The 26,137-nt window shown below is 39.0% G+C and overlaps 2 protein-coding genes across 4 annotated transcripts; one reads left to right on the top strand and one right to left on the bottom strand.

Annotated features, from left to right (window-relative positions):
• Positions 1-10,453: 10,453 nt before the first annotated feature.
• Positions 10,454-11,023, bottom strand: LOC139188719 (uncharacterized). The gene has a single exon (XM_070806405.1). The coding sequence runs from the start codon at positions 11,021-11,023 to the stop codon at positions 10,454-10,456; it is 570 nt and encodes a 189-aa protein (XP_070662506.1).
• Positions 11,024-16,976: 5,953 nt separating this feature from the next.
• On the top strand, positions 16,977-22,463 carry LOC103446315 (protein MALE DISCOVERER 2-like). Of its 3 annotated transcripts, none has more exons than XM_070806727.1 (15): positions 17,009-17,416; positions 17,578-17,703; positions 17,941-18,097; positions 18,201-18,333; positions 18,500-18,571; positions 19,100-19,243; positions 19,325-19,468; positions 20,073-20,162; positions 20,259-20,320; positions 20,397-20,810; positions 20,935-21,125; positions 21,209-21,341; positions 21,418-21,575; positions 21,665-21,856; positions 21,935-22,463. In XM_070806727.1, the coding sequence occupies exons 3-15, from the start codon at positions 17,998-18,000 to the stop codon at positions 22,187-22,189; spliced, it is 2,088 nt and encodes a 695-aa protein (XP_070662828.1). In that variant the 5' UTR covers positions 17,009-17,416; positions 17,578-17,703; positions 17,941-17,997; the 3' UTR covers positions 22,190-22,463. The 3 variants fall into 3 exon arrangements, with proteins under 3 accessions (XP_028966147.2, XP_070662828.1, XP_008383621.3); XM_008385399.4 differs by having other exon boundaries at positions 17,260-17,416; positions 19,325-19,501; XM_029110314.2 differs by having other exon boundaries at positions 16,977-17,416; positions 17,578-18,097.
• The last annotated feature ends 3,674 nt before the right edge of the window (positions 22,464-26,137 follow it).

Genomic DNA, 26,137 nt, shown 5'->3' with positions numbered 1-26,137 from the left:
GGTATTAAAAGAAAGTATGTAGGATGTATTAAGATAACTTTTAATTGAAAAAATAAATATGGGGTATATTCAACAATATTTGGGGTGATAATATAATAAGCCTTTACTAATCTCTATTATCATTTTCTCTACAATCTAAAGTGGTTTACTTTCCAAGACGCCCAGAGAGAAAGTCGGACTGTTGTGTGACAAAGAGGTCCTCCTTATAGTCTTTGAAAAAGAAGAGGAATCATCTCAAGGAATTGGTTAAGTATGATGCTTTTGTCCCCGTGTGGGGTCCCTATTATCATTCATGAATTTTTGCTCGTCGAACATTATAATTTGAACTATTTTTTTTATTACCATCTGAAGTTCATACCTGCAAAATATATTTTAATTTGGAAAGCGTTTAATCATTTATACATATTAAACCAATTAACGATTTTATTAAGTAACATCCTTATGATGAACCATCCATTTATTTTGTGCATATAAATGGCTAAATAGGTCTCTAGATTGAATAAGTTTTTGTATGTATATATGATCTTTAGATAATGATAAAGAAAATAAATGGTTCTAATTATAATGTTCGGATGGTAAATATTCATTAATCATAAGTGGAGTGACAATTAAATTCTATGAAAGAGACGAGCATTATCCATTGGTTAATTTGACTGTTTATCCGAACAAAATTTGGGTCAAGTTAATTAGCTAATCGATCGATTACAATTGAATAAAACAAACCACTCAGTCATCAGCTTCTAAATTAACCTAATGGGACGGTCGTCCTTTCCGACTTTCAATATTATGAAAATAAAAGCATTGGCTCTTTTGTCTTCACGTATGCATGGCATGGGGAGTTGACAATTTCAATTTCTTTTTAATCTTAGAAAAGAATCTTTCATTTAGTTTAATTAAATGTAATTTCTCTATTATATTCCAACACAATCGAGACGTCCAACCTAACTAAGCTCACATCACTCTGCAACTAAAAATGGATATTGGATCTTAATTTAATTTAACCAGAAAGGAGAATCATGTCTGGTTATACTAATTTAATGGGGGTTTAATATGATTTCATGCAGTTCGGGTATTACTCTGTTTGTTTCTTATGATTGTTTGGAGATTTCACATTTCATAATTTTGTTTTTGGATTTAGGAATCGATCATTGACTCTGGAGAATAAGTGAAAACTAGCTGACCAAAATAATGTTGTTTTCATGCAAATGCCTTTTTCTCACCGTTTTCATATAATATAAGAGGAATTTCGATGTAACATTGTTCAACGATGGGCACATGTAACATTTTTCTTATACAACATGTAGTTGGACCCATCTGTTGATATGTTGATTAGCTTTTTTTTTTGTCTTTTTGGTCGGAACATTGATTGATTAGGTATTCAAACAAAAATTATGCAATTCTGTATGGCGGAAAATGGGAATATAATCATTGTATAGTCTAAGATAAATTTTGGTCTTCGCAGCCACATGGTATATCAATTCACTTGTGTTATAACATAAATTTTATATGATTTTTGTGTCATTTTATCCTTCTGCACATCTTTATTTATTTATTTTTCTTAATTTTGATTTGATTTGTTCAATTTAATAGCTAATAAAATAAAGTGTGCATATCACTTCTCTATTTTATTTATGAGTTCCAGATATACTCTAATATAAATTTTTTGTCACTTATATTGCAGTACGTGAATTAATAACAACACATGAATGTGATACAAACATATCAATAATTCATGAAAGTGCCATATATTACAAGCTAATAGAGGGAGCATCATATTTGCAATGTGAAAACAAGTCCGATCTCTGTACATGTCTCCTTGAACTGTTGGAAGGGCGTCAGGAAAGGTTGGTAATTAACAATAATATCTGATTCTAATATATGATGCTTAAGAACGATGGGGGCATTCAGAATAGGAAAATATACAATAAAATATTTGACATTTAGAAATGATTAGGTTTGAGTAACGATGATATATTGTTCATATATCGACGATATAACGACAACGCAACGAATAATATAATAACAACATACTAAACAATAATCATTTGTGCAGTCAAAAGTCAAAATATATTTATTGTAGGGGGTACCCTTTTAAAATAAAGGGTTATTTTTGGACAAACATTTGGAAAGGTTTAAGGTGCATGGTTTTGTTGAAGCCAAGAGTAACGACATAAGACCACCTGACAGCTTCATCAACTTCAAAAATCGGATTAAAAATTTTGCTAAGTAGCTAGCGGTGCCTTTTCTTGACCTCTGTATTAAGATCAAATTTCAATGTACTAGATATAGTGATATAAGTATTTTATGAAGAATCTAACTGTGTAGATCTATGAAATGTTGGCACAAAATCCGCCGCCAACATGGGGAGTTCATGATCAGAGAGTGAGAGGTGACATTCTGACAAACAAGTGGGAAAGTTGGAAACCCCTTTGTTTTTTTCCCTTCCTTTTTCCTACAATTTTCTTATGCTACTTGAAACCAATTTTTGTAAAGTAGCCAAATTATGAACATAGTAAAGAGTCAAAGACTTCTAAACCGGTTTCTTCTTTTTATTTTTTTAGAATGTTAACCACTCGAGGACGTTTGAGCACTGTTCGACGAAAGAAGGTGAGCATGGCCTTGCGACTGCTCGACAGAGCCTTTGGGACTTAGATTATCTGGTTCAGCATCTGGACACTCAGAAGTCGTCCCAACAGAGTTGGTATGATGAGGGAACAATTAATTTAGGAAGAGAAAAGAGAAACAGAAGAAATTATAATAGTACATTTTGTAAACAAGAACCAACAAAATTATTACAAACCCGCCAAGATTGTTATTGAAAAAAATAATAATATGTAACACTGATTATTATTATCGATAAAAGATCAATTACTGAAAGGATTCATAGGATTCACAGTTTTTCTCTCAGCTTTCACCACCTAGCCAATGTAATTATATGTACAACTGAATGCCTTGCTTTAGTTACAAACTGAAATCTTGTCACGGCATTTGACTGCCAATGTTCCACCTATCTCCTCCAAGCTCCTTTCTTTCTTATGAGCCAAGAAACTTACATCCTGTAAAATAAAACTATTTCAATGTCTAATAGCTGCCCTTGTACCGCCCTCTGTTGACTACAAATTTCTCAGGAGGTCGAAACTCCTCCAACCAAGCTACTTCAAAAGGTTCAGTGCCACACAATTCTTCAACACCTTTTGACGCGAAAAGACGAAAAGAGAAGAAATAGTCCAGAAATCAAACGCGTTTTCGTGTAAAAACAATGTATGAGTGCAAGAACAGAAGATATTTGGAAGATCTCTCCGAGGGGACCTCCGGAAATAAGAGCAGTGTCGCCCATCTTCTGAAGGGTAAGTAGGTGAAAGAATGTCAGGGAGAGCGCAGGGCTTAAGGCTTTGAAACAATGAATGTAGCAACCGCTATCTGGATAAAGAACTGTTGTGCCACAAGGTGCGCTCATCATTTCACAATCTCGTGCAATCTTTCCATGTCTTGCTATAAATTTGGAAAATGTTTACAAGATTAATACGACTGATTTCAATCGTATTAGACTGACATAAAGAGATGACTGATGAGATATATTTCAGCCAGCACTAAAGAGGTAGGCCATTTATACTTGTTAAGTATAAAGATACTGAAGGTAACTAGAGTATCCAATTTCAACACTTTCAACAGTTTCATACATTAAACTATAGATCAGTAGTTGATTGATTATCCCATAATAATTCACAGCTATATTCCTCTATTAGCCTTCGCTAACTTCGAACAGTAATTAAAGCTAAAGCTACTTAATTAAAAAAGTTTGTTGACAAATGGAAACAGGGTGATGTCCTGCACAATAAGGAAATTTAAACTGAAGAGAGAAAAATAATGTCTTAAAAAACGTAAGGGTGGTGCTATCTACACCTCGTTTTTACTTCCCAAACACATTTCTCTCATTTGATCATCTTCAATTCATTCGATTCAACTGCTGAAAATTAAGAGGTGTGGGAAGGTAAAAAAAGGTGTGTGGATAACACCACCCTAACATTAAAAAAGAAGTCAAAGTTCAATTGCACATTCATGAAAAAAATATTCGCATGAAGCAAGCCTTAATCTCCAAACGAAATGCTTCACACCTTCAGATATTCTATCATCCATGTATATGCTAAAACAAACATAGCGACGAAGCTATCTATCACAAAACGACTATTCCGAGCTGCAGGGCTAAACTATTAGTAATGATAGTGAGTCAATCTTCTTATTGGCAGTCAGGCATTAAGTTTCAGATGTATAAACATCCTATAATATTAGTTTATAAAGGCTTCCTGTCAAGATGCATACTTCAACCGCAACTGTCCTAGTTAGTTCAGTTTCATATCGGCTATGTCCTTTGAGGAAGCCACCACCTATTAGAAACTAGAAAGAAAAAGAAATTCTGGATAAAGCAAGCATGTACATTTTTTTTCTAGATATAAGTTTCGATCACTACACTTAGCGCAAAACCAAATGCAGCGACGTTCTAAGATTTATAAACGCTATCCTACAAAAGGACTGAATGTTTTGGTCTAGAATGCAGAAATAAGAAAATCAGTTTAACCTATCATTTTCATCATTATGTTAGGGTCTTAATGTAACAAGCATAAATGGATTGATCATTGGGTCTGTTTATGGACTATTGGGGCCGTCATAATGATCCAGCTCACTGCGTAATAGGCAGTGAGCCCACTCATACCGCATTGAGAATTTGGACTTTCCAATCGACCCTACAAAGCAAACCCAGTGCTGATTCTTAGATGAGAGAGTGTAATTGAAGAATTATTTATGCTTAGCATGTCATTAGTTTAAATAACACATGATGGTATTATTGGGTTTTCAGGCATATTGTTAAGACAAATTTAAATATTTAAATTAAATTTGCAGCTGGAAAGTAATAAATAACATACAATATGTTATTTCAATTATATATCTGATTGGTTGTAACTAATAATGTGACAAATAAAAAAGGCGAAGAGATTTACTTACGTAAATCCATAGTCACGTGTGTGCCACTTTGTAGAATCATCCATGTGCCTGCGTTCTTCCTCTTCAGATGATTCACAAGAAAGCTCCCCAAGAGTTTAGTCTCTAGGAGTATCCACACTAATACACTAACGACATATGATGGAGTGAGGGATTCGATTGTGCTAGCAAGATCACTCACTTGGAACACTAAGGTTAGGCAGCACAAGGTGACTTTAGGATTTTTCTCTGAGGGACAAAACTTATTTCATGACACGTCCCAATCCTGATATTCTCTGAATACCCGAATAGGCACGTGCTGGCCGACACCTGAGGGTGACGAAAGCCATTTATTGATTACAAGAGTAATGATTAGGAGAAAATATTCATGAATAAACATTAGAATCTAGAAGTAATAAACAAAGTTTAAGGAAGTGTCTAGAGTGCACAGAACACAATCTAATTCAAGATTCACAAAAAGGAAAGATCATTACAAGATATCACACAAGTGAGTGGTAGATTGCTACTGGTAGAGGAATGCCTCGTACGTCGTGTCGTAGTCCTCGTTTCTAAGACCTGAATGGGGGCGCAAAACAAAGGTGAGTGGACCAAGTTCATATATACAATAATAATAAAATAGTTATCAATGTACTAACCCCACAATTTATATATAATGAAAACTACTAGCATAATAAGTGATAGGTTTTCTGAAACTCTCGCATGCCATAAAACATCTCAACAGGTATAACGCGGAAAAACATCATATAATTCATCGCGTGTATCGTCTAGTAGATCGTCTCGTAAGCATGGTGTGCTACTAGTAAGATCACTGAATAATAATACTCCCGGCCCAATGCCTGCACCTAAGTCTCTGTGCCCGTAGCCAGAGATAACTCCCTCCCGGCCCAATGCCTGTCTCCGTGTCCCTCAGCCTTTCACTAAGGATTATTTCTCTCGGCCTAACTGCCAACACCAGATCCTCGCCTCAGGCGGCATATTGTTCACTAGGTGCGCACAAATAGTTACGCCTCTCATAAATAACCACTTCATAGTATAAAGTCATCCATCGTCTATACTATAAAGAGGGGTTTCAAAAACATGTTCTAGCATTCTATCGTCATCCATCAGATAGTCTACCAGTTCATGGTTTTTATAGAAAATACGATATATTAAAATATAGCTCAATATAGACCAACAATTAATTCCTCACAAAAAACACGAGATGAAAATCAACATATTCAATAAACATTCTTAACATAAAATCAAATCATAAACTCGTAAGGCATGCTATTCATTTATGAAATTAAACTATGAAATCATGTAAATTTTAGAAGGGGTCCACTCACAGATACTCTTTAGTAGTAGAGTTGTGCGGATAAGGATTAAGAATTTCCTCACTAGCAACTTCACCTAAGCACAAAAATGTAATAAATAAATAAAAGGATTTTATAAAGGATTTGGGCTTGAACTAAATAAAATAAAGGATTTGGGTTGAATGGGTTAAGGTCTAATGGGTTTTAGAATCCTAAGATTTTTGGGTTAAAAGGGTTTAGGGTGAAGAAGGTGGTTTGGGCCACACAACCAACACACACATACATTACACAAACACACACACATGCACGACATGCACATGCATGCATGACATGCATATACACACACGTACACACACACTAAATATACATACACACACATGGGTACACACCCACACACCCACACAATACAACCCAAAACACATGTACACATGGGCCATGCAGGGCACGGCCCAATCACACACACACTTCACACAAGCACGGCCCTTAGGCCAATTAATCAAAAAGGGACATGGGCTAGTTCCAGTAAGGGCTAAGGCCCGAGGTTGATTGAGAAGGCTGGATGGCCTGGTGACTTTGGGTGCAGATCGGGGAAGAACACCGGAGCTGCTACAGCTCCGGCCGACGGTAAACAGGGGTTTTAGACCCCGATCTAACTACCAAAATGAAGAGCAAGATTAGGGGAAGAGATTGCTACATTTGAATAGTCGTGACACGGGCGGAGGTGACTAGAAATTCCCTCGAAACTCATAGGTTCGCTAGAAAAATGGGTGAGCTTCCCTCGCGCCGTTCTCGTCTTCAAAACCTTAGAAAAACAATGTAAATCTCATCACACAACGTCCAACATCATCAATGGTGATTTAAAAAGGGATCCAACATTACCTAACCAGAGGAATAGGAAAATCTCGCCGGAGAGTTTTTTTCTAAGTTCCTCCGTGTCCCGCAGCTATGAAAGAGAGAGAGACGATAAGGTAATGATGGTGAAGGTGTTGCAGGTACGGGGTTGGTAATGGGTGTGGGCTCACGGGAGGATGAGAGGGAGATAGATGAGGGTGAGTGCAAAGAGAGAGATAAATGAGAGAGGTCTCGGGGTTGGGGGGACAAAAAGAGAGAAGGGAAGAGAGCTGGGGTGCTGCCACGTGGCAGCTTGGGGATAGAAAATCCCACTTTAGATCCGAATTGAGTGAAAACAATGGGACTAAATTGATAAATTATAAAATTTTTGGGGAACAACGAAATTATATATATAATTGGGGGTTAGGGTGTTACAATCTACCCCCTTATAAAAATTTCGTCTTCAAAATTGCGAAGTTACACGAAAAGAAAGGGATATTGGTTCCGCATTGATTCATCTGTTTCCCAAGTAGTTTCTTCGACTGCATGGTTCCTCCACAGTATCTTTACCAAAGGAATAACTTTGTTTCGCAACACTTTATTCTGTCTGTCAAGGATAGCCACTGGTTCTTCTACATAGCTAGCATTCGGATTTACTTGCAATGGCTTTATTTGGATGATATGAGAGGGATTTGGTACATATTTCCAAAGCATGGAAACATGGAAAACGTTATGGATCTGTGACAACTCCGGTGGTAGCTCAAACCTATAAGCAACTGCACCAATTCTCTCAATAATCTGATAGGGACCTATGAATCGAGGACTCAGCTTTCCTTGCTTACCAAAACGAATAACACCATTCCAGGGAGACAACTTCAAGAATACATAGTCACCAATCTTATACTCACGATCCCTAAAATGTTTGTTCGCGATGCTTTTCTGTCGGTCTTGTGCTGCTTTCAAATTCGCCTTAATTAGTTGGATATTAGTGTTGGTGGTATCCATAATCTCTGGTCCCACTAACGGCCTTTCTCCTACCTCTGTCCAACATAATGGCGTCCTACACGCCTTCCCGTAAAGTGCTTCAAAAGGCGCCATACCAATACTCGAGTGATAACTATTATTGTAAGCAAACTTTACCAACGACAAATAATTATCCCAACTACCTTTCCACTGTAATACTGACACTCTCAACATATCCTCTAAAGTCTGAATCGTCCGCTCGGACTGACATCAGTTTGTGGATGATAAGCAGTGCTGAACAGTAACTGAGTACCCATAGCGGCATTAAAGGTTTTCCAAAACCTGGAAGTAAATCTGGGATCTCTGTCTGATACAATGGAAATGGGTACACCATGAAGACGAACAACATTATTGACGAATAATTTCACCAATTTCTCCAACGAATACGTCTGTTGAACGGGTAAGAAATGAGCGGTCTTGGTAAGCCGATCGATAATTACCCAAATACCATCGTCCCTTAACGGTGTTCTAGGCAGTCCGTATACAAAGTCCATAGTGATATTCTCCCACTTCCAAACTGGTATTGGAAGATTCTGCATTAGTCCCCCAAGTCTTTGTATGTCTGCTTTAACCTGTTGACAGATTAAACATCTACTCACATACTCTGCTACGTCCCGTTTCATCCCTTCCTAGTAATAGAAAGGATAAATGGTGCGATACAATTTAGTACTTCCTGGATGCATAGCATAAGCTGAAGTATGAGCCTCATCAAGAATTTCCTTCTTCACAGCTTCATTATCTTTAGGCCCAAACAAACGGTTCCCTTTCAATAACGCTCAATCTTTACAGATGATGAATTTTTCATTATCCCCCTTCAACACTTGTGCCTTTAATTCGTCACATTCTGGATCAAGTTCCTGAGCTTCTATGACCATGTCTACAAAGATAGGTCTAATCTGAAAATGTGCTAGCCAAGCTCCGTGTTCACCTGGTTTCAAATTAATACCAATTTCTCGAAGAGAAAATAGTAACAGAACATGTACAGTTTGAAGTGATGCAAGTTGCTCGTGATGTTTCCGACTAAGAGCATCAGCCATGGCATTAGCATGTCTAGGATGGTACTCGATCGAACAATCATAATCACTAATAAGCTCCATCCATCTTCTCTGTCTCAAATTCAACTCATTCTTAGTGAACACATACTTAAGACTCTTATGATCCGTAAAAATACGACATTTCTCTCCATATAAGTAGTGCCTTTAAATCTTCAAAGCGAAAATCACTGCTCCTAACTCCAAATCATGAGTGGGATAATTTCTTTCATGGGTTTTGAGTTGTCTGGAAGAGTAGGCAATAACTTTTCCATGCTGCATCAGCACACACCCAAAACCTAATAGAGAAACATCAGTATACACCTCAAATTCACCATTGTCATCTGGAAGAGCAAGAATAGGGGCCTGAGTGAGGCGTCGCTTAAGCTCTTGAAAACTTTGTACATAATTTTCATCCCACACGAATTGGATACCTTTACGAGTCAATTTAGTAAGAGGTAGAGTAATTGCAGAAAAATTCTAAATAAATCTTCGATAATACCCTGCCAAACCCAGAAAACTTCTTACTTTAGTGACACTCTTCGGTTGTTCCCAGTTAGACATTGCTGACACCTTTTGGGGATCCACGCTAATTCCTTCAGCAGAAACTATGTGGCCAAGAAAACCAACCTGTGTTAACCAAAACTGGCACTTACTGAACTTGGCATAAAGCTGGTCGTCCCTCAGTCGTTCTAGCACTAGTCTTAAATGCTTCTTGTGCGCATTAACACTTCTAAAATAAATTAGAATGTCATCAATGAACACAATCACAAACCAATCCAGATACGGTCTAAAAACTTTGTTCATCAAATCCATGAATGCTGCAGGTGCATTTGTCAATCCGAAAGGCATAACATGAAATTCATAATGCCCATACCTTGTATGGAAATCAGTTTTCGGGACATCATCCTCGCGAATCCTCAATTGATGGTAACCCGATCGAAGATCAATTTTGGAAAATACCTGAGCATATTTCAATTGATCAAACAAATCATCGATCCGAGGTAGAGGGTAACGATTCTTCACAGTCACATGATTCAGTTGCCTATAATCGATACAGAGTCTCATCGATCCATCATTCTTTCTAACAAAAAGAACAGGAGCTCCTTACGGGGATGTACTCGGCTGGATGTAACCTTTGTCTACCAATTCCTGGAGTTGGATCTTCAATTCTCTCAACTCCGCTGGTGCCATTCAATAAGACGCCAAGGAAATAAGATTGGTACCTAGGAGTAAATCGATAGTGAACTCAATTTCCCTCGCAGTTGGCAACCCCGGTTAATCATCAGGAAACACATTGATGAAATTCATTACAACTGGCACATCTTCTGGACGCAAAGAAGATTCATCATTCACGACTACGTGGGCTAAAAACCCCACACAACCCTTATTCAACAACCTTGTTGCTCGAATGGCAGAAATAATACTATTGGGGAGGACACGTCGCTCACCCATAAATGAAACTGCTGGAAGTCCTGGCCGATTGAATGTCACAATTTTCTCCCAACATGCGACATTCGCTCGGTGCTTAGATAGCCAATCCATTCCCAAAATGACATCAAACTCCGCCAGTTTGAAATGAATTAAATCAACCTTTAAGTTTTCCCCTTCAACAATAACTAGACAATTCCGATATTGCCATTGAGCACAAAATAATTCACCACTTGGCATTTGAATCAGCATATCAAAACCTAGTGGCTGAGGTTTAAAAGGTATAACCCGAGCAAAAGATGAAGAAACAAAAGAATGCGTAGCACCCGGATCAATTAAAAATCTAGCCCAAGTATTACAGACAGGTAACGTACCGGTGATAACTCGAGGATCCTGATCAGCCTCTTGTTGAGTCATGGCGTTCATACGTCCATGAACCTAATACCCTGCATTATTGTTCCGACCGACACGACCTCTGGAACTACGTCTTGCTTGTTCTCCTGATTATTGTTACCAGAAATGTTCCAGCCTGCTGTTGAGTTGAAAATTGAGTACTCCGGCTGTCACTTCCTCTAAAACTTTGGCTACTTCTGCCACCAAACTGCAGACCTCTATTACCCTCGTAGTTCTAATTAGTATTGTTACCATAACTCTGACTATTACTGCCACTGCCATCATAGCTCTGTCGGGCGCCAAAATTCTGAACTGGCCGATATCCACTATAGTTTAAGCCAGAGGTAAAATTACCAGGTGGTGCTGAAGGACAATCACGAACAAAATGCCCGGTACCACCGCACCTGTGACAAACTACAACAGTTATCCCACAACTCCCTCGATGACGTAACCGACACTGATTACATATCGGATAACTCGGAGTGAAATGACTAAAAAATCATCTCACCGACTCGTTGCCTGAGCTTTTACTAGAAGACCCTGAGCCTCGACCTGGTCGTTTAAAGGAAAAGAATGTCTGGGACCTACAGAACTGAAGGGGCCTACTGATTCTTTGGTACTCGACGACCGAAAATTCCGACTCTTCTGATTTTGATTTCGCTGTCTATTCTGTCTCTGGGGCTGGATCCAAGTCTGAGGTTGATCTCGTATATCCGTATCCCACTTAGATTGTTTTATACTCAGACTTATCTCGATTACTTCTTCATAAGTTCTGGGTCTCTGAGCAGCTACCAGTGTACGGTACTCCTGGTTCAGTGCAATTATCTCCTTATCCATCTGTGCTTGTGGATTATTATAAGTCCTATCATGATGCCTAGTCAAGTGCCTGAAGGTACCGTCAAATTCTGTGATGTTGAGGTCACTCTGTCGGAACTCTAAATACTCTTGCCTCTTCCTCAATCTGTAGCTGGGGCTTAGAAAGTAAGTAATAAAACGTTTCCTGAAGGCAGCCCCAGTATCCAAAAACCAGGTGGACGAGATTCCTTAGTTGATTTCCACCAACTCCTAGCATCACCCTGAATAAAGAAACCTGCAGTGTTTGCCCACTCATTTAACAGACACTTCATAACCTCTAAAGTATCCTCCATTTTCTCTAACCACTGCTCAGCCTCCTTACAATTTCCCACAGATTTAAATTCAGTAACTCCATGACTTATAACGATTTCTAAATACGTTCGATTCGGCCTATGACCCGGAAGAACATTCATTAAAGCAGTGATAAACTGCTGGATTCCCCCCATTATAGAAGAACGAGGTCGTCGAGGCACATTCCCACTAAGATTAGCCATGATTCTGACAAAAATAACAAGATTTAGAAAAACCGAAATTTACCAAATTGGTGGAAAGAAACCCTAACCATGCTTGATACCAATCTGACACATCCTGATCCTGATATTCTCTGAATACCTAGATAGGCACGTGTTGGCCGACACCTGAGGGTGACAAAAGTCATTTATTGATTACAAGAGTAATGATTAGGAGAAAATATTCATGAATAAACATTAGAATCTAGAAGTAATAAACAAAGTTTAAGAAAGTGTCTAGAGTGCACATAACACAATCTAATTCAAGATTCACAAAAAGGAAAGATCATTACCAGATATCACATAAGTGAGTGGTAGATTGCTACTGGTAGGGGAATGCCTCGTACGTCGTGTCGTAGTCTTTGTTTCTAAGACCTGAATAGGGGCGCAAAACAAAGGTGAGTGGATCAAGTTCATAAATACAGTAATAATAAAACAGTTATCAATGTACTAACCCCCACAGTTTATATATAATGAAAACTACTAGCATAATAAGTGATAGGTTTTCTGAAACTCTCGCATGCCATAAAACATCTCAACAGGTATACGTATAACGCGGAAAAACATCATATAATTCAACACGTGTATCGTCTAGTAGATCTTCTCGTAAGCATGGTGTGCTGCTAGTAAGATCACTGAATAATAATACTCCCGGCCCAATGCCTGCACCTAAGTCTCTGTGCCCGTAGCCAGAGATAACTCCCTCCCGGCCCAATGCCTATCTCCGTGTCCCTCAGCCTTTCGCTAGGGATTATTTCTCCCAGCCTAACTGCCAACACCAGATCCTCGCCTCAGGCGGCATATTGTTCACTAGGTACGCACAAATAGTTATGCCTCTCATAAATAACCACTTCATAGTATAAAGTCATCCATCGTCTATACTATAAAGAGGGGTTTCGAAAACATGTTCTAGCATCCTATCGTCATCCATCAGATAGTCTACCAGTTCATGGTTTTTATAGAAAATACGAGATATTAAAATATAGCTCAATATAGGCCAACAATTAATTCCTCACAAAAAACACGAGACGAAAATCAACATATTCAATAAGCATGCTTAACATAAAATCAAATCATAAACTCGTAAGGCATGCTATTCATTTATGAAATTAAACTATGAAATCATGTAAATTTTAGAAGGGGTCCACTCAAAGATACTCCTTAGTAGTAGAGTTGTGCGGATAAGGATTAAGAATTTCCTCACTAGCAACTTCACCTAAGCATAAAAATGTAATAAATAAATAAAAGGATTTTCTAAAGGATTTGGGCTTGAACTAAATAAAATAAAGGATTTGGGTTAAATGGGTTTTAGAATCCTAAGGTTTTTGGGTTAAAAGGGTTTAGGGTGAAGAAATGTGGTTTGAGCCACACAACCAACACACACATACACTACACAAACACACACACACATGCACGGCATGCACATGCATGCACGACATGCATATACACACACGTACACACACACACACACACACTAAATATACATACACACACACGGGTACACACCCACACACCCACACAATACAACCCAAAACACATACATATGGGCCATGCAGGGCACGGCCCAATCACACACACACACACACACACACACACACACACACTTCACACAAGCACGGCACGAAGGCTAATTAATCAAAAAGGGACATGAGCTAGTTCCAGTAAGGGCTAAGGCCCGAGGTTGATTGAGAAGGCCGGATGGCCTGGTGGCTTTGGGTGTAGATTGGGGAAGAACACCGGAGCTGCTACAGCTCCGGCCGACGGCAAACAGGGGTTTTAGATCTCGATCTAACTACCAAAATGAAGAGCAAGATTAGGAGAAGAGATTGCTACCCTCAAATAGTCGTGACGCGGCCGGAGGTGACCGGAAATTCCCTCGAAACTCACAGGTTCGCCAGAAAAATGGGTGAGCTTCCCCCGCGCTGTTCCCGTCTTCAAAACATTGGAAAAACAATGTAAATCTCATCACACAACGTCCAACATCATCAATGGCAATTTAAAAAGGGATCCAACATTACCTAACCAGAGGAATAAGAAAATCTTGCCGGAGAGTTTTTTTTCTGGGTTCCTCCGTGTCCCACAACGACGAAAGAGAGGGAGAGACGATAGGGTAATAATGGTGAAAGTGTTGCAGGTACGGGGTTGGTAATGGGTGTGGGCTCATGGGAGGATGAGAGGGAGATAGATGAGAGTGAGTGCAGAGAGAGAGATGAATGAGAGAGGTCTCGGGGTTGTGGGGACAGAAAGAGAGAATGGAAGAGAGCTGGGGTGCTACCACGTGGCAGCTTAGGGATAGAAAATCCCATTTTAGATCAGAATTGAGTGAAAACAACGGGACTAAATTGATAAATTATAAAAGTTTTGGGGAATAATGAAAATATATATATAATTGGGGGTTGGGGTGTTACATTTCACCTAGCATATTATTGGTATTGTAATTTTACAACATATTTTTTGCATATGCAACTGATTTGGTTAACAAAATTCTATAAACAAAGACTCAAACACTCAAAGTCTATAAACTTCTTACTTGAACATACACAAAATTTGTAATATTAATTTATACTATTATTTGCCTACACACTTTGTGTGTATGAACACATTTTTTTAGAAAATGAGAAGGAGAGAGGGAGAGAGAGATCTCATGGGGGGAGTGAGAGGTTTTTGTTTTTGCTTTTTTATTTTTATATTTTTTTATAATATTGGAGGTATTTTAACATCACTTGTGGGTGAGGCTTCAATAAAAAACAGTAAAATTTGGACATGTGAAATTATATTTTTGGCCATCATTTTTTTTTTGTATAATAGAAGACTATAAATATATATATATATATATATATATAAAATAAAAAAATTGAGAGCTCCCTTAAAGTAGGGGGCTTAGACGGTCCGCCTACTCTGGCTCCCCGAAGGCCGGCCTTCTGCACCAAATAAAAGGATGGACAACATCAGCTTAACTGAGGCATGTACGATGATCAACAAGTGTTGTTGATTTCATTTTCTTGTTTTGGTGGCCAACAAACGATCAAATAATGACCCAAGATGACCTAATTTCCAACTACTTTTATTATTAACAATGATTACAACGTAAATACAAATATCACAAACTACCTACCATATAGCCCGTTTAGAAAGATAACATTAGCCTAATTAAAAGATGATGCGTATTTCTTTAATTTTTAAAAGTTTAAGAAAAATTAAATAACATATACACTATATTTTAAAATAATAAAACATTTAAGATATCATTGCATCAAATCTAAAATGAGTACCTAGGTGTTATTCGTTCAAAAAATCCAACCTACAAGAGATTAATTAATTATAAGATGACTTTAAATAGAGATTTATTTTTATTTTTTGGGGACTAAAATATTTTTCTTTCTCATTATTTTATGGAAGTTTCTTCCACAAATTATTGTGAGTAATCATAATGGCACCAATTTAACAATTTGGCAAGGTCCTTGGATACAAACATTAGTTAGAGGTTATAGGTTCAAATTTGTTTGTATTTTTTTATTATCATTTTAATTTTAAAACGTAAAACACCGAATGTATTGTTAACTTAGCCTTTGCACTTATACGTCTGGCTCGATTATCTAATGTAAACTAGAGTAATTTGGCCGAGGTATGAAACATTTTCTAAATACACACAATAAGAAACTTGGTTCAAAGAGATCTGAACTATACGTGTATTCCAAAATTTTAAATAAACAATCAAACTTCTTTGTCAAATCACTCTATCAAAGTATGTGACACTTCTTAAATCGATTAAATTTGTTTGGTGAATTTTTTAATAGCAACTTTGAAAAACAGATATTGCAAAGCCAAGTTCAATTAAGTTTCCATCAAGAAAATGGTGGTGGTAGTCCATTATTTATCACCCTACATGCTGCTTAACTTGATTCGCTAATAGAGAAGATTTTGTTATTTAATTTTTTTTAAAGAGTAATAATCAAAATTTTAAATTATATTTGCAAATCATACGATGTGTCACAAATAAAAAATAAACCAATAAATTAACATCGAAATAATAATTTAATTATTAACAATCACATTATTTAATTTACAAAATATAATTTAAATCGATAATTTTCCTATCGTTACTTTTCGAAAAATAAAATCCGATCTCTCCTTTGGAATACTAAATTAGGAACAAAGGCAGAGAGGCAAGCACGCTATAAAAAGTGGGCCCGGTCAACTGTTTAAAGAAAAGATCGAACAGCGTCCGAGTAAACAGGAAGTGGGTGCCCTCACCACCAGTCAATCCATAAAATCCCCAAAATACCCCTCCCGGCCCCCCTTCGCGCCCTCTCTCTGTTTCCCGGTTCTGTGCCGCCGGTTCACCACAGTTTCGAGTTCCCGCCAAACACTCAACCGAACAAAACAATACTTTCTTTTATGGAAAACAAAGAAAATAACTACCAACCGTCATCCGAATGCGGGCCCCACTGTCTTAACTAACACTAATTTTCACAATCACCACCCAAAATACAGAACAAAAATGGAAAAAAATGGAAGAGAGAACATTCATTGGGACCCACCGGCCGCCCCCACCCAAAGAAGCTTTGAAGAAAAAAAAAAAAAAAAGGAAAAACAGAAAAAACAGCTTTGAAGGGGTGGCTGTGGCTGGTGGGGGGTTAGAGAGAGAGGATCTAGAGAGAGAAAGGGGAAAACTGGGAGGGAAAGAAAGAGAAAATTGGAAAGGGAGAAGAAAAGCTCCTGTGAGTCTGAGAAGAGAGACCCAAAAGATGGTCCAAGGGAGGGTCCTCTGAGATCATCCTGAAAAGGGCAGTAATAGAAAAAAAAAAGTTCAAATCTTTCAAGACTTTTCTGTGCAGTAAAATAATTAATTTACTTAATTAATTAATTTGCTTCTCTGGTGTGTTTTTTTCTGTGCTGCCTTTTCAAGTTTTGAGTCTCAAATCTCCCTCCACCTATCCACCTCCCTTTGCAAAAAGCATCGAAACCTTCCTCAAAATTCACTACTTTCTGGTTTTCCAAGGAGTAACAAAAGAACCCAACTCTCCAATACCCCTTTTGCCCCCTTCTTATGGTAAAGTCTCTCACTTTCTCTCTCTTTCTTGCTTTATTCTTTCTGGGTTTTGCTTTTCCGATGCATTGCTTGCCCACAACGGCATTCCCCTGCAACGTATATTTCAGGGGATTTATATATTTATTTTTGTTGATTTCTGTGGATTTTGTTGGATTTTTCAGCTCAGCCCATATAAGTTTATGAGAAGAAGATTGTAATCTGCAGAAGGGTTTTGAGTTCATTGATCAAAAGGTTGTCGTAACCTCCAATTAGAAAGTCTAATTATCATGAGGGACCCTGATACGGTGGTGGGTTTGCGTTGTTTTGTAGCCTAGTTTTTTTTGTTTTTGGTTTTGCTAATAGTTAGAATTTTGGTTATTTTTGTGTGTTTTGTTTGTTTGTTGTGAGTGTGGGGAAAAAAAAGGAAAAAAGAAGAAGGATTGAAATTTGGTTTTTTGGGGTTTTGAACATAGTGGAAGGGGGTTGCTGGTATAAAAAAACCTGGCGATTTTGTTTAGTAATTTTCTTAGCTTCGTGGCTCTCAGCGGATATAGTTGCTACCACCACCACCACCACTGCTGCAGCATTTGGTTCATCAGGCAATGGGGGGTAGATGGAACCCTCCTGGGTTCCGGTTGCTATCTCTCCTGGTTTTGATTTTTGTTTCGAGGTTTCATGGTTGTTGGTGTCTCAATGATGAAGGTACATTCTTGTTTTCCATTGGTTTTTGATGTTATGGAATGAATGGCATTTGTAATTTTTGAAAATTGGATTGAATTTTATTGCAATTGGTGTGGAAGTGCAGGATTGATTCTGTTGTCATTCTGCGAAAATATCAAGTTCGATCCTTTTGGTGCTTTGGAGAATTGGAGTCCTAACGATACCGATCCTTGCCTGTGGAATGGTGTTCATTGTGTGGACGGTAATGTGCAGATGCTGTAAGTCCCTCCTGCATTTCTTCAATATTCCCCAGTTAGATAATTACAAAACATTGTTTTTTGTTTTTGGGGATAAGTCTCGTTTTTGAAGACGCCAATCTATTGTTTATCGTTTACTGCAGTTAACAGGTATTGTTTTTTATGCCTTTTAATGGGTTCACTGTAGGAATCTGACGGATTTTTCTCTGGAAGGGACATTGGTACCTGAACTTGGGAAACTTAGTCACTTAAGATCTCTGTAAGGACTCTCATCGTCACCGAGTCCTTGTGGCTAAAGTTTGGTGTTTTAGGTGTTGAGATTTTGATATTTAATGAACTGTTGTGGCACCCAAATGTCGTTTCTTAAACATATAGAACTTGGTCGAGTACAATGAAATTACATATAAGCATAACCAGGGTTTAAAGCATCTCCATTGAGAAAGATATGCACATTATTGTTTTCATACCTCATCTTCATATCCGTGTGATTTCATTTTTTTACCCCAAATTTGTCAATCATAAATCAATTTAGCATGTTAAGATGCATGGTACTGTACCCTTCTTAGGGACTTCTCAAGCTTTCTTTGGCTTGGCCTAATTAGTTTTGTGATGGTAGGTCTTTACTGATATTATTGACCTCGATCGAATCTCTAAACATATAAGAGTTTAAATGTGAATTCTTCTTATTTTATGGATTTAAAGAAACGCTAGACAATGAATCCATGGTCTTGCGGAAATTCAGTTATTCTGTTACCTTATGGAGTTTTTTGCGTCCTCTGAATAACAGCGTGTTCTACAAGAACCGTTTATCTGGTGTAATTCCTAAAGAGATTGGGGGGCTCACAAGATTGGAACTGCTGGATTTGAGGAACAATAACTTGAGTGGGATGATTCCAGTTGAGTTAAGCAGTATGCTGTCACTGAAACGCTTGTGAGTTAGCTGTTGCATGTTCGATCTCTATTTCATTCTAAAACTTTCAAGTACCTGGACTTAACTCATTTTCCACCGCAGGTTGCTTTGTGACAATAGATTCGAAGGCACCATTCCTCTTGAGCTCACTCGTCTCAGCTCGCTCTCTGAATTGCAATTTGATGATTACCTTACACCAAATGAAACCACTGGGTTTGGCTGTGTGAACAGAAAGTTTGGCCACTGGTATAATACTGCTTACACATTCACATCACTCCCGTGAGTCTCACAACATACGCAGTAGGATGATTTAGTTCACAACAGAGATTTATTTCATTGTTGATGACTTCTTTCTTTCGTTTTAATTTTATTTTCAACTTTATAATTTTACAGTTGATGCCTATGTTGCGAATATCTAATCGCATTAACTGTAGCATCATGTGTACTCAAGAATGCGTAGAGCAAATCTTGTTCCAGACAGCTAGTTAATGACAAAAAAATCTTACATTTCAGTGGTTTTTTATTCAGTCTTTCGGTTGTTTTTAAATCAAGCTATCTGAACTATTACATGCTATCTGAACTAATACATGTTAGACTTTATAACATGAGGTAGTAGGAAGTGCATATGTTCACACCGCGATTTATCAGCTGGCAGAATTGATCTGATTTTAGTGTCTCACATTATTTTTGTTATGCTCCAACTACTTTCGGAATGAACTAGCATTGCCTTCTCATATTTTATCTAACAGATAATGTAATTATTGTGTTCGTATTGGAGTATTGTTGGTATAGAAGCATATCTTATTCTCATATCTACCGTGTTCCTAATTTTCAAGCATTTCTTGGGCAGCATCTGGCAGAGCAATTTAGAACGTGTGAATATGGTATTGTTTCTTAAAGGAGCTTTTAGGAACTATGTCAACTACTTGTCACTGCCACGGTAGGGAACCAACTTTCGTTGTATGTCATCCTTAGTTATGTTTGGTTTGTTTCCATCATGTTCAATTTGTTGAAAAATGTTTGCTTTTATTTCAAGGTTCCGTTACAAAAAGGAGTCTCTACGGATCGATGGAGATAATTGCTGTGATAATTTATCTAGTAAGAAGGCGTTTACGCGAGTATTGAAATTTATTCTCCTGAGAAATACATTGACGTTTTGTCTTGCATTAAGCAGGTTTGTTTGAGTCGCACATGGCCTTTGCTCGCCGTAGACTACTTGCACAAGCCAGTAACCTACCAGCTGCACCTGTTACTGGCACAGAACCAACTGGACAGGTCATTGCTCTTCCAACTACCCGAAGTAGTGGCGCCTTCCCAGCTGTGCCAAAAGATAAAAGGAAAAATCCTCCTCCACCTGCACCTGCATCGCAGCCTTCACCGGAATCTCACGAGGCTTCAAAACATGATGGACAATCTTCCCAAAAATCAAATAGCAATATGTGGAAGTATCTCACTATTGCTTTCAGTGTGTTTATCTTGCTCCTTGTTCTTATTGCCATGGTCTTCATGTGTCGAACCCAAGTTGCTAAAACTGTAGGTCCCTGGAAGACTGGATTGAGTGGGCAGTTGCAGAAAGCATTTATAACAGGTGATTTTGTGGTGTGATGTATTGACATGCATTCTAATTTCGATATAGACATTAAAATCGTCATGTATTAAGATGGTCGATATGTAAAAATGAAAACTGAATCACGTCTTCTTATGAGTTGCAGGAGTTCCCAAGTTGAACCGACCAGAACTGGAAACCGCATGTGAAGATTTCAGTAACATTATTAGCACAATTGAAGGTTGCATTGTGTACAAGGGAACACTGTCCAGTGGAGTTGAAATTGCTGTGGCATCAACTACAATGTCGTCTTTGAAAGATTGGTCCAAGCATGCAGAGAATGCTTACCGGAAAAAGGTATGCTATTTCTGTTACAAAAGACAGCATCCGATGCAGTGGTATGACTTTAATCAATTTATGTCATTTTGCACCTACTGTAGATTGACGTACTGTCACGCGTGAATCATAAGAACTTTGTCAATCTTATTGGCTACTGTGAGGAGGATGAACCTTTTACTAGGATGATGGTGTTTGAGTATGCTCCGAATGGAAATCTCTTTGAGCATCTGCATAGTAAGCTTCCTTATTCGATCACTTGCTGTGTGAGATGTCTGATGCTTAACACTTATTAGTCTAATCTGTTTTACAGTTGAAGAAATGGAACACCTTGATTGGAATTCGAGGATTAGGATCGTTATGGGAACTGCTTATTGTCTTCAATACATGCACCATGAGCTAAACCCACCTGTGTCACATCCTAACCTGACCTCGGCTTCTATCTTTTTGACGGATGATTACGCTGCTAAGGTACCCCCTTCTAAATCAATTTTGATTGCCTTTGTGCAATAAGAATTTTACGTCCTTTACTCATATAACTCTCTGTTTATATCTCACAGATTGCGGAGATCTGTTTCTGGGCAGAAGCAATACGAAAGCCTAAGAATTCCAGCGATGATGATAAGGAGCATTCGGTATTGCCACCCCTTGCTGATCCAGAAACAAACGTCTACAGTTTCGGAGTAATGCTACTTGAAATCATTTCCGGGAAGCTCCAAAACTCAGAAGAACATGGGTCCCTTCTATACTGGGTAGGTTCCTAACTAATCCGATTGGGTTTGATGAATCCAAATCCTAATACTAATTCGGCATTGTTGTCAACTTGCCAGGCCTCTGCATATCTGAACGAGAATCGAAGCAACATGGTCGATCCAACCCTCAAGTCGTTCAAAAACGAAGAGCTGGATGTCCTGTGCGAGGTCATCAAAGATTGCATCCAAGAAGATCCAAGGCAGAGACCAACAATGAAGGATGTCACTAACAAACTGAGGGAAGTGATCCCCATCACTCCCAACCAAGCAGTCCCCAGACTCTCTCCCCTCTGGTGGGCGGAACTCGAGATCTTATCGGTCGAGGCGACATAAACACAAAAAACTCTCCTTCAGACTCTTCTCTGTGTCTTGTGTTGTAAGCCAAAAGTCTTAAAGTCTCTCTTTGTATAAAAAAAAATACAAAAAATAAAAAAATAAAAAAATTGCTGCAGAAGAAGAAGAATAGGTTCCTTCCCCATAGCTAAAGCCCTTGTATTAAGAAAATCCCCATTTTGCCCTTTTGGTTTTCTTGGTTGTTCATGTGTCCTTATGATTCATTCCAATCTTGTTCTCTGTGTTATATAACAGAAAAGGTGGTATTCTTTTACCGGTGTGCTGTTGCCGTTGCCCTAACTTCTTCATTTTATATACAAAGATATTATATGTGTTATATGTATTTTTGTGATCAAAGTGTGGGGATGCAAACCCTATAAATTATAAGTTTGTGAATCTTCTGTTCTACATAGGTTGAAACCTTTCTACCATTTTCAATTATTCAGGGTTTTAGGTTGGACCTTTCTTCTGCAGATTTGTCTTCTATTGATCCACCATCACCAATGCGGGCAAACCGATCAAACGGACTGACCAACCGCTCAGGCCGGCTGATTTTGGTTTGGTTTTGATAAAGAAAAGACATAAGCGAATCCAAATTGTTTTGGTTTGGTTGATTTTCTGTAATTAGGTTGATCGTCGTTTTGGGATTAAACCATTCCAATTCAGACCGTGCCCCCTACTTCAAACTCAAAAGGGTTAATGGTTGTGTTTGTTTATTGGTGGAAATGTTTTTGCAACTAATTCTTAGGTAAAATGCAAGTGGATCTTAGAAAAAAAAAACATTTAATGTGCTTTCTGCAAGAAGCGCTAGTTATAAGCACTTAAAGTGTTTGTCGAACCCAAAAACAATTTTTCTAAAAATCAGTTATTTAAAGAACTTCCAAACGAGTCCTAAATTTTTTGTTAAAAACCAAAACACTTGAAAGGACTTCCTAAAATAACTGTAGACATCAAAATTTTGGTAAATAAATATTGACCGATAAATCAATGTTTTAACGCTCATATATTACATAAATTTTACACGTAGCATATGACTCGACAAAAAATTGAAATGAGTCGGAAAAGTCATCAAACAGGACACGTGTCAACACATGGCAGAAACGACTTATTTCATCTGGATTATTATATTCAAAATTAGGCCTTGGAAAATTCTATAAATAGAAGCCAATTTCATTTCATTTGGGAGGAGGAATTCATATTACACCTTGAAGCTCTGAAACTCTGAAACTCCGAAGCTCTCAAGCATCCAGATTCCCGAAGAATCAAGAAAGCCTTCTTTGTTCTTCGTTCATCGTAATTCAAGATCAAGCCCCGACGGCCCCTTGGATCAACAATCCACCGATTCAAGATCAAGCCCCGACAGCCCTTGAAGAAAGTGTTCTTCGTTCTTCGTTCTTCGTTCATCGTTCTTCCAAGATCAAGCCCCGACGGCCCCTTGGATCAACAATCATCCACCTTCAAGATCAAGCCCCGACGGCCCCTTGAAGAACTTCCACCAAATTCAAGATCAAGCCCCGACGACCCTTGAAGAAAGTGTTCTTCGTTCTTCGTTCATCGTTCTTCCAAGATCAAGCCCCGACGGCCCCTTGGATCAACAACATCAACAAATCCACACGTCCAACTGTTCTTCAAGATCAAGCCTAAAAGCCCTTAGAGATCCGTTCATCACTGTTCTTCAAAGATCAAGCCCAAAAGCCCCTTGAAGATTCGCTCAAATCCACCTTCAAGATCAAGTCCACGACCCTTGAAGAACGTTCATCCTTAGATCAAGCTCAACGACCCTTTGGATCAATCGCACATCCACAAATCAACACCTTACGGAGATTGAATCAGATGATCAAATTTAAGAAAGATTGTAACCCAAAATCATCAAATACAAATATTATTTTGTGCACGTTGTTCTTGTCGTTTTCATTTCAGGAAATTTTCGTGTTCATAAATTGGCACGCCCGGTGGGACCATCTTTACCTCTCATCTTTTTCCCAGTTCAAAAAATTTAAGCACACTTCCAAAAGTAATGGCATCAAGGAAGGCTCAAACTGTTCCCGCAACCGGCGCAAAGAACAAGAGCGTCCTCATCACAAGTGGTGTCACTTTGGGCATCATGACTCGAAGCAAGACAAGAGCTACTTCTGCCGCCTCCTTCACCTTTGCATCTACTCTGCCAAGGGAACAAGAGCACCCAAGGTACGAGCCTGTAATCACCTTAACCTCACTAAGGGCACCAGGGGAGGAGAGCCCAAGGAAGTACTTTGAATTCATGCTCTCTGATGCTGACTCAAGCGGTAGTTCAACCATGCAAGTTATGACCACTGGAGCAACTTTAATCGATGAGCAGCTGGCTCAGATGAATGAAGCAATCGCAAGGCTAACCCGAACTGTGGAAGAAAAAGACTTGCAAATTGCAACACTCGTCAACCGACTAGAGGCGTAGGACGGCGAGAAACCCAACCCGAAGATTGATCCTCTAAAGAAGGAAGACGATGAAGAAGATGAACCTATAGTGGAGAAAGCTGAAGAAAAGCTGAAGCTCGACCCAACAACAACGCTCATGGGATCTCTCTCCATCAAGCAGTTGCAGGAGATGATCGCCACCACCGTCAAGGCGCAGTACGAAGGGAGCTCACATGCCTCCATGTTGTACTCGAAGCCTTACTCCAGGAAGATGACGCCTTAAGGATGCCGAGGGGCTATCAACCGCCGAAGTTTATGCAATTTGACGGAAAGGGAAACCCGAAGCAACATGTCACACATTTCCTCGAAACCTGCAACAATGCAGGGACGGAGGGAGATTACCTCGCCAAGCAGTTTATGCGCTCGTTAAAAGGAAACGCCTTTGAGTGGTACACGGACCTGGAGCCCGAGTCCATCAACAGCTGGGAACAGTTGGAAAAGGAATTCCTCAATCACTTTTACAGTACCCGCCGCACTGTGAGCATGCTAGAGCTGACGAGCACGAAGCAATGGATTGAGGAACCAGTCATGGACTACATCAACCGATGGTGTAATCTAAGCCTCGATTTTAAGGACAGGCTCTCCGAGATTTCTTCAATTGAGATGTGCATCCAGGGCATGTAATGGGGTTTACAATACATCCTTCAAGGTATCAAACCACGAACTTTTGAAGAATTAGCCACCCGTGCCCACGACATGGAACTGAGCATCGCCCACCATGGAAAGAAGGAGCCAATCACCGATTTCAAAAGGGATAAGGTGTTTACTTCAAGAGCAGACAATCATGGGAAAAAGCCCGCCAAGGAAGCTTTTACCACCAATACCACCCCTATCAAGACCTCGTCCGTACCCGTCAAAATCTCATTCAATAACAAAGCAAAGGAGATAAAAAGAAGTGAGCATTCCCACACCCAAGATAGGTACAAAAACGCTTTGAGGGAACTGGAGCAGAAGGTATACCCTTTTCCGGACTCCGACATGGACGCAATGCTGGATGACTTGCTGGAGAAGAAGGTGATTGAGTTGCCTGAATGCAAACGCCCTGAAGAGATGAATCGTACCAACGATCCCAAGTACTGCAAGTACCATCGTATCGTGGGTCATCATGTGGGCAAATGTTTCATCCTAAAAGAACTCATCATGAAGTTGGCACAGCAAGGGCGGATTGAGCTCGACCTAGAAGACACAGCCACAACGCATACCACTACGATCGTGTTCGGATCCTTTGATCCCGTGCCTCTTCAAGAAATACCCGACCATTCCTATCAATGCACAAGCTACACGGCACCTTCTGCACAACCATCATTGGGGGCAAACGACCAGGATGCACCTATCGATGATGAAGAAGGGTGGACATTGGTGACCTATAAGAAGACGAGGAAGCCAAGACCACAAGCTATAAAGCCAAAGGGGGAGCAAGCGAGAAAACACCGCCGCCGCAACAATAGGAAGCCTAAAAGAAGCATAAGAGCTGCTAAGCCAACATATGCTGGG

The sequence above is a fragment of the Malus domestica genome, chromosome 10 (assembly GCF_042453785.1).
Source record: "Malus domestica chromosome 10, GDT2T_hap1".
NCBI lineage: Eukaryota > Viridiplantae > Streptophyta > Magnoliopsida > Rosales > Rosaceae > Malus > Malus domestica.
The sequence above is the reverse complement of the archived record's forward strand: the minus strand, read 5'-3'. Positions and strand labels throughout refer to the sequence as shown.